The 9,613-nt window shown below is 45.9% G+C and overlaps 1 protein-coding gene across 1 annotated transcript; it reads right to left on the bottom strand.

Moving 5' to 3' along the window:
• Window positions 1-2,377: 2,377 nt before the first annotated feature.
• Window positions 2,378-5,516, bottom strand: FGF4 (fibroblast growth factor 4). Its single transcript, XM_087746819.1, has 3 exons — window positions 5,213-5,516; window positions 4,285-4,388; window positions 2,378-2,554 (listed from the first exon to the last, which is right to left on the bottom strand). The coding sequence occupies exons 1-3, from the start codon at window positions 5,514-5,516 to the stop codon at window positions 2,378-2,380; spliced, it is 585 nt and encodes a 194-aa protein (XP_087602945.1).
• Between the last annotated feature and the right edge of the window lie 4,097 nt (window positions 5,517-9,613).

Here is a 9,613-nt window from a genome sequence, read left to right as displayed (position 1 = left end):
AAACATTTATCGTTTATTATGCATTTAGATGTGCACAGCACATACACCACAGTCTTGAACAGCACCTGTATAAAACTACAGACAGATTCTGGTAAATGGTGAAAGCTCATACCATGTAACATTGTTATCAAGGTTTTATCACAATATTTCAAAGTTACAACAACTACCTCTGAGTATATCTTGTGTGAGGCCGTCGGTTGTGGATTTAATGGAGTGAAAAGTGACAAAGAAGAACCATTCCCAGAGAAAATCTTTGTGATCTGATTTTGCTATCTGAAACATGGAACAAAATCATCAGTTGTCAGAGGTAGTGGTGATAATTACACAATGATTACTCACATATAGAAAACAGAGAAAGTACAGAAATCCCCCAAATTACAGAAAAAAATAATTAAAAATCCTTAGGCATGACATTTCCTAGGCGCTCTCTCTTGACTTGGCTTCCTTTTTCTAAATTCTTATTTTTGCTTTGACAGCAGCTCGCTTAAGATCTGGTCCTGGTCTGCTCTGGTCTTACTGAACTTTGGAGAGTAGATTTTGTCTTCAAGGTCATGTGTAAGTAGAGGATACAGGCAAGTCTATACCATTACAAAGAAACAAAGGCTTTTGTGTAGGAATGTAAAGAGAAAAAAAAAAAAAAAGGCTGAATTCAGATTTGCATGTAGTCAGAAATAACTAATTTACATTGGAAGATGATCTGTGAACATCCCCTAAGTCATCAAACGTTGTGGTTAGTCCTGGTTCCCACTTAACATATTGATGCCCCAAAGGCGATGTATCTTTTAAAGAAAAGAAAGAAAGAAAGAACAAAAAAAGGACAAATGGATCCTTTTAGTGATTCCCCCTTAATCAAACCTGTCTTTTCCTTCATCACGTTAGAGACATGAGTTACATTTGCAAAATATATAAAGAAAAATATAGGGTTACTTGATGACGATATAGTACTGCAGCCTGACAGCTGTCTGCAAATATTTTCACCATGATTATCCTTACTAAAAGTAAACCACCGGGTAAAGATAGCTCAAACGTGACAAGGCTCAAATAGGATGCAACCAACTCTATCCTGAATACTTTTGGCTACATATGGAAAAAGAGAGATTTGGGATTACGATTGTTCCCCCAGGCCCTCCTCCAGAACTGTAAGACCAAGCAGAAAAGCGTGTACCTTCCTTCCATGCAGATTTTGTTAGGAGACTGGCTTTGAGAGTTAGTGAGGTAGAAATTAATCAGCTTTGTCAGGGAATGAGACAGAAAAAAAGCAGCATATTTCTCCTTCCAAATACTGCACCAAAAATAATAAATAGTACAAAACAACCTCAATTCCTTGTAATCAATCTCAATTCTCTCTGTGGAGCTTGTGTTTTCTATGAACCAGCCAATGCTTTTGCCTTTTAAAAACTTATGAGTATTATAGAGTTTCACAAACTTTGAAAAATGAATGTAGTCTCCAAATGTGAAAGGGAATTTAATTTGAATAAAGTATAATTCGTTCACGGTAGTGCGTTTCACAGTGCGCTCGTTGGGGGAGGGACAGACACTTTTGTTTTTAGCCTGATGCCAAGCAATCGTATCAAAGCTTCCATTAGGGACCGCAAAAGATCATACGCTCCTGTTTACCTAAATAGAAAAAAAAAAAAAAACAACTACCTTGTTGAGTTTATATAGGTGTTTAAGCCTCTCTACCGCCTGGCAGCTCTAAGAAGACTGCAGGAAAGTTCAAAGTTCAGTACTGGCAGATCTAAAAACAGATTTGTGGGGTAGCTCTTCAGCACTGCGCTTTCTGTACCGAGGTAAACCGATACTGTTCCAATTAAATAGCAACGCCGCACAAAGGAGGTCAGGCATTGTGTGTGGCTCCACGCTGGCATCCCACCCAGGCACCTCCGCCACCGCTCCTTCTCGGAGGCCAAGAGCTTCTTTGGGAGTCACGGGGGTTTGGAAAACACGCAGAGGAGAACAAAGCCACCATAACAAACAAACAAACACGTGTACAACGATAGACACCGTATAACACACAAACAGTGCAAAACATTGTAATAGAGGAATTGAATTTCACCTGGTTTAGGACATGGAGTAGCAGCACACCTGTGGTAACTTAGAAACAAATTAAATAAACCACAAAGCAGAAGTCTTCTACTGTTGCACCATGAAATGAAATACCTTGGGTTGGAGGTTTGTTTTGTTTTCAGAAATTTAAAAAAAAAATATTGGAACTATAAATAAATTTTGTGGCAATATATACAGATTTAAATAATTAACTTAAATATCTTACACCTACTCTTGCATAAAACTCTCCAGTAAAAGTGCACCATGTTTCTTTTCCCCAAACGTGCTCTGCGTCTTCCCCCATGCTGAGGTAGGTTTGAAGGGAGATGTCTCAGATTCTAGGAAGAAAATGTGTCACTGTCATTGTGGGAGATACTTTATTGCCTTTCTTTGTTCTTCCATTTTTGCTCAGGGCTATGTACATCCCGGGATAAATCCTGGATTCGTAAGCATTGTAGTTGTTTGGCAGGAGAATCTCTTTGAATTTGCACTCATCATTGAAATGGGTCTGAAATGAAAAGGAAAGAATGAGAGGGAAGGAATTTTAAACATCAGGTGTGGAAATATTCTTGCTACCAGGTGTAGAAGGTGTGCTGAGGGGAAGTGTGCAGCTGACTCCCTCCCCCTTAGTAATCTTTTGAAGTGGTCACCCAAACGAAGCTTCAAACAGGACCCAGGAGTCAGAGGATCATTAAGGATGCTGTGTTCGGGCCAGGCATGTACACCTAAAGATGAGAAGGACACCCATAGCTATGTCTGCACTCTTGAGGGAGAGGGGCACATTTTAACAGAGCTGCAGCAGGGTAAGGCCCAAGCCCAATTCTGCTGCCCTGTTCATCTAATTGCTCAGTGGTTGTCCTACCAGCAATAAATTGCCTGAGAGGCTTCAGAAAAATCTGAATGCTATCACTTCCTCATGTTGCTTGAGGAGAAAGAGGCATTTTAAAGACACTCAGTGTGGACAATATTTTCTGCTTTTTTAGTTTTAAAATTGAAGGAAGGGTTTGGGTTCACGTATGTTAATGGATCAGGAAAACAGAGCTGACAAAAGGCACCTTTCCAGTGAAGAGGTTTCATTTGCAAGAAGTGCAAAGAGGGACAGGTGTTACAAGTGTGTTTTTATCTGGAGAGTAACAAGTGAACGCATCTCTTATTATTGGGCAAAAGCCTAGGGTTTTTTAAGGCAGGTCTCAGTCTGCCAAGCTGAACACTGTACTGAGAATTACTTTATCCAGGACACCGAAGCAGCAGTCTTCCTAAGAAATGATGCAAAGGCAGCCCTTGTACTTTGGTGACTGATTCTGCCTGGCTTTTATATAAGTCAAAATCCTCTGAACAGGACTGATGCCCCAGGAAATCATACTGGATGCTTCATGTCTTCATGTGAAAATGGCTTAGTTTGACATAGTTTGGGTCTTCCTCAGCCCAAGTTTCTTCAAAACGTACTTGAGAAGCATGAAATAGAAAAGCCGTGAGTAAGGAAGGAGACCCAAGAACATGGGTTTGAAGTTATGCTGATCACAGTAACTTACACAGAGTTGAACTCAAAAGCAGGAGGACAGCTCAACATGGGCAAAGACATGCGCTGTTATTGTTCACCTCAAGTATATTTTATAAGATGCCTCCATCTTTTCCAAAGATTCAATGCAAAAAAACATCTGTATTGCCTCCTAATAGATCTGCCTTCTTATAAATAGAAGTCCAAACCCTGACGATGCTGAACTGTCATGGGAGCAGGCTCTCCAATCAAGAGCATTAACAAAGAGTGATCAACAGGTATGTGACAGGCACTGATTCATCACATCGTAAAGGGTCATTTGTGGGGGCCTGGCTGATCACAAGTTCAAGTGCCCTCTGAGAGAAGGAGAAAGCAATTGCCATACCTGCTTAAGGCTGTTTGTACTTAAATATAAGAAAGATATGGACTGAGGCTAGCTTGAGGTCTTGCTGCACAAATGACTACTCTGTTGGTCTATGTGGTAGGCAAGATGGGTAGCTATGGTTGGGTGACTATAGTTTTTATGCGGGAACTACACAAAAGTGTGTTTCATTTCAAAATCTCAGCAAGCAGCATACCTGGGCAGCACAGCTTCTGTTGGCAAAGCAGCAAGGGCTGCTCTGTGTTGCCTGACCCAGGAGGGGCAAGGATGGGGCTTGGGCAGCTTTTAGCACCATGCACACCTCTCACCCCAGCTGACCATGGTCCCCTCCCCAGGCACACGCTTGGTGGCTACTTACAGATCCATAAAGTTTGCCTTTGCTATTCATGGCCACGAAGAGTCCACTTCTAACACCAAATATGCTCACCACTCCTCTTTCCACGGGGGAGATTTCCAGCAGACCTACAGAGGAGACACAGGAATCAGGGGGGCAAAGGGCTGTGCCCTGAAGGAGTGTGTGGTGCCAGTGCTGCACTCACCCAGAGGCTGCCATCCCCAGTGTGGTGTGGATCCCCATGCCCCAGCACTGCTGTGGGTGGCCTCAGAACCCCAGCTTCATGCTCCACGTGCTGCCCCACGCCCCATGCTGGGACCTCTCTTCTTTTAGCTAAGTATCTATTTTTACTTTGCCCCCAGGCATTCTCCTGTGTAGCCGAGGTTAAAATAAGCCAGAGTGTGCTTGGGGCAAATGAAACATTTGTCATCACACAGCTTATATTCACACACACCCCCACTCCGTATCTTATTGTTTCAGTTGGGTATTAGAGTCATGGGGCCACGGGGTTAAGTCCCCAGCAGATGCTTTTCAAGTTTGGGGGAGAGCTGGGCTCTCCCCGGCCCCTGCTCAGAGTGGGCGGCCCACGGACTGGAGACCCTCCAGATGTTGAGGCAACCCCGACACCTGATGCCTGCCGGCGGCAAGGGGACAGCACGGCGCTGAGCAGCGCCGATGAGCTCCTCCGGAGCGCCCGATGAGCTCCGCAGCCGCCCCGCTACCCCCGGCGCCCGCCGCCCTCCGGGGAGCCCAGATGGGCAGCACCGCGGTGCCCTGGGCGGGTGGACTTTTTCGGGGAGTTAGAGGTCTGCCATGCACCCACCTTCCCTTTGGCGCATACCGCTCTGCGGGGCAGGTGAGCCGCTCCGCGCCCGCGGAACCGCCCTCGGGGGCGGTTCCGCGGGCGCGGAGCGGCTCACCTGCCCCGCCGTGGGGGTCGTCGCCGGCTTACTGTATCGATTCTCGCTGTGGATCCCATCGATGCGGCCGTCGGGCAGGACCTGGATGTGGAACCCGATGCCCACGTTGCAGTAGAGACGCCGCAACCGCTTGATGCCCAGGAGGTAGTCGCCGTCGCGGGCGGCGTCGCGGCGCTCGGCCGGGAGGCGAGCGACGGAGCGGGCGAAGAGAGCCGCGTCCCAGCGGCGTTGGCGGGGCCCGGCGGGGAGGCGACCCGGGGGCGACCGGCCGCGTACCGGCCCCGGCCACAGCAGCCCCAGGAGCAGAGCCGGCAGCAGCGCGGCGGGGAGAGGCATCCCGGCTAAGGGCGGGTAGCCACGGGCCGGCGGCCGGTCGCTCCGAAAATACGCTCACCCCCCAGCTCCCACTTTATACTGAGGTCAAAGGGGGGGAGAAAAAAAGAAAACCAACAAAAAAAAAAACCCAAACCAAAACAAAAAACCAAAAAGCGAGGCGGGGGGGAGGGAGGGAGCCCCGCGCTCAGTCCCCCGAGGATCTGCGGTTTCCCTGGGCTGGCTGCATGGAGAGGAAATCCCGGGAGCAAGAGCTTCTGAACTTGATCTCAACTCCAGGAGTCTTGTCTGAAGTGCTGATCTTCTTCTATAGCTGCTCAGCCATAGCGCTTTAGCCCTGGCCACGATATTTATATATCCATGTGCGTTGGTACCTATTACATCACCACCTACTGCTGTCTGCTGCAGCCCTCCGGTTTAGCTGAAAGTCAAATTATCACCCCTAGATGCTTAACAACTCCGAAGCGTCTTGAAGGGAAAGCATGAGCAGCACTGGTGCTAAACAAGAGGGACAGCACAAACTTTTAAAAAGAAAAGGTCATATTTTGCGTTCATCACAGCAGCTTCCTCCTCTCTCTTGTCTTTCTTTTCCTTTCTTCCTTTTCCTTCCTTCCTCTCTTTTCTTTCCTCTCTCTCTCTCTACCTCTTTCTTTTTCTCTCTTTCTCTCTTTCTCTCTCTCTTTCTGTCTTTTTTTTCCCTTTCCCTCTCTCTCTCCTTCTCTCTCCTCCCCCCCCCCCCCTTTCTTCTTTTCTCTTACTTTCTCTTTTCTTTCTCTTTTTCTCTTTACTAAGTGCTTACAAATGCTAATGCAGGACACAAAAATCAAAGAATGCCCAGCACACTTTCCCCCCAACACAATGTATGACTTTGTGGAAATCTGTGGAATTTCAGCTTTTGCTGTATCCAAGCGACATGGTTTACAGTTTGCTGGATGCAGAAAAATTCCCTTCATTAAAAGCCAAAATAGCTGTTGCATGGGAGGTTTAAGAAATGAAAAATGAAAGAACTTGCAAAAAAAAATTAACAAAGGAAAAGGCCAAGGCTTTAATAAAGAGGAAAACATTTAAAGAGGCAGGATGTGCTCAAAAGCGGCAATAAAGTTTTTGATTCTAAATATCCCTTTAAGAAATCAGAAAGCACAGCATTGCTCTGGAGTACCAGACATGTGGAGCTCCCTCTTGGTCACCGTACTGATAGGGGCTGTAGTGACAGGAGTTTATTCCTGAGCTTTAGACGCTGCCCATTCATGCAAGTATTGCTGTGCTTTATAGTGGTATGATTATTTTCTAATCTTTACTATGCATGCACTTACTTAGATGCTGCTGTTGTGTCTTAACGATGCAGTTGTTCTTAGGTAATTGGTTTAAGTTCATGAAAATGAAGCTTAGTATTTAAAAGTAGGAGAGGTTTTGACCCCATCAGCCTAGAATTGCTTTGTTTAGAGCAAATCCCGTATGTTTTGTCACCTCCCTTAATTTAAGCCTCGGTCCTCAACAGGTTTTCAGAACCAGCAGGTGAGGAGATTTTAGGACAATTTTGGAAGGTCCTGAATTAATATGAAAGTGTGTATGGGGGGGGGGGGAAGTGGTTTGTGACTCAAGTCCTTTATAGCCTGAGGACAGTTTAGTCTTTCACGCCAGTAAAGCTCTCCTGCTGTTCCAGCAAAGGATGCGAGAGAAAAGAGAATTGCCCCAAGCCAGATGACAGCTCACCTAGGTGCGGAAAATCTCTGACCTTCGCTAAACCTAAGCAAACTTAGACGATGTGCTTTTATTTCATCTTGTGAGGTGCATATACACTCTGTGTGTGTGTGTGTGTGTGTGTGTGTGTGTGTGCGCGCGCCTTTCTCCTACCACACCTCTCAGGATGGAAAAGAGAATGCTGCTGCTTTGTGGGTGATTGCAATCTGGTGCTATAGAGGTAAAAGACTCCTAGGTGTAGTTTTGTCCCAAACAACTTAATTTCTCTGTGTGTGTTTAAAGGCAGCAGAATTTAAATTTTTCTCTAGAAGTTTACAGGCTGGTAAATCCATTGAGGTTAAATGCACAGACATTTACTACATTTCTGTTTGCATCAGGTCCATCCAGACCCCTCTCACACCTGATGAGCCTGGTGGATCAGTTCTGGAAGAAAGGGCTGTGCATCAGGCAAAGACCAGCTGCTCCCGGGCTTGGAAACTGCCCTGCTCTGCAGGGGCTGTGCTGAACACCTTCTCCTTCCCCAGGGTCCTTAGAACAGTGTGATCCCTCCTCACTTCAAAACCTGAATTATTTGCTGTTAGCAAACAGCAGTGGATGAATTTGGGATTAAGTTTATTTACCCTCTGAAGGATAAGGCCAAGGAGTGGTGCTTCTGCCAACACACCTACCTGGCAGCTTCCCTCCTGCAGCAGAAGTACAGTCCAACACCCACAGCTCATGGGTCAGGGCCAGGTCTGCTCGGCCTTACTGCCACTGGCAGCGATTGTCCCTGGCCCAAAACAGCACGAACTCTGAGGCCTTAGCCCTGTGAATGTGAGAGCATGTTAAAACTTGAAGTTAGGGACGCGCACTGGAGACCCAGTGAGCTGTGATACCTTCATCCCTTTAGGACTTATGGAAATGGGTCCCAAAACGCTCTGTTAGGCTCTGAGTCCCTGTGTTTGCAAGAACAGGTCCTAAATGATTACACAGAGCACCCAGAACATCAAATTACATAGTCATAATATCACTGGTTAATAAGGGACGCTTCTACAAGTTCATTCTTGAACTTTTTACAAAATTAAATGGCACTCTTTCCATAAAGGCTTCAAACGAACCTTTCTGAGAGGAAAAGCAACAAGTTTTCAGCTACGAATGAAAGAATGAGGTTTGGTTTTGCTTTCAAATTTTGTATATTCACATGTGTGTGAGCTTGTCCACAGTCTACCTGTGAAACACTAGTCCTGATGCTTCAAAGCCCTCCGGTCGCTGAGTTGTTTGTACCTGTGAAAAACCCACAGGGATGAAAGCAAAGCAGAGCGGCAGCATTTTCAGTTTGCTCCAGGTGTAAATGACAGGTGGAAACTGCTGGTGTTCAGGGTCTTTATGCTGCAACACAGACATTGTCAGTTGGAAATTATTGTCACGGGAAACCATTAAAGCAGCCTATTCCCTATAGAAGCCAAGGAAACTGTGTCAGCCAGGCTCTCCAGGGCAGAGCCAGGAACCGACCCTCCAACATGCCACCAGCTTTCACGCAGTGAAGGGGAGCTGAGTGTCTCCAGATCATCCCATAATTAATTCTTTTGAATCTTCCATATCGTGCCATGCTCCACTGCTGTGTGTCCCCTACGCCTTGTGTCACACTCTCTTTCACAGCAATAATTTAAATATTGAAACAGGTAAAATGTCTTCATCTTTGTATTGGCTCTGTTCCCTAAGAAGCATATGGGGATGTCACAGTTCAGACAGCTCTGCTTTCCAAATTCCTCTAGGCTTAAAGTATGAAAAAGAAGAAAGGATTCACAGAATTCAGGTCCACACCCAGGTTCAAGGCCCATATCATGTATGCTGAAAGAAAAAGGGAAAAGAAGAAGGAATCTGGAATATCTTTACAACCTTTACAGAAATATTCTGCAACTGCACTGGCACAGCTGTCATCCAAACTTGGGTCTGTGTCCATATCTCTAAAGGGGTCCAGGTCCACCATTTAAAAATCAATTTACATATTTATTAACCCCAGTAAATAGATGTAAATGACCCTGAAAGATATTGCTCATGAGCTTTTCTGTTGAAGGCAAATATTGTACTGAGATCCTTTGATCTGGAAGGATGGGGAGTGGACTGGAAGGGGCATGGAGAAGTATATTGTTAGGAAAAAATCCCTTTCACCATGTTTGCATGCTATGAAGACATGGTGAAAAAGCAAGCCTGTACCCCAGCTCCCCCTTTGCACACACCCCTTTTAATTATGATTATTTTGGAAGACAACTACCCAGCGATCTGCAGAAGGGACTTGCCTGAGAAAGCTTTCTCACGTTCACGTCTGGCTGCCTCTCTGTGTGAGCAGGGGCAGTGGTCCCGGGAGAGGAGGCAGGCTGGAATGCAGCGCGGTGCTGGGGGCCCAAGCCCCGAGTGGC

This window comes from Nipponia nippon, unplaced genomic scaffold, assembly GCF_047370975.1.
Source record: "Nipponia nippon isolate SJK-2023a ecotype South Korea unplaced genomic scaffold, ASM4737097v1 scaffold_10, whole genome shotgun sequence".
Classification (NCBI taxonomy): Eukaryota; Metazoa; Chordata; class Aves; order Pelecaniformes; family Threskiornithidae; genus Nipponia; species Nipponia nippon.
The sequence above is the reverse complement of the archived record's forward strand: the minus strand, read 5'-3'. Positions and strand labels throughout refer to the sequence as shown.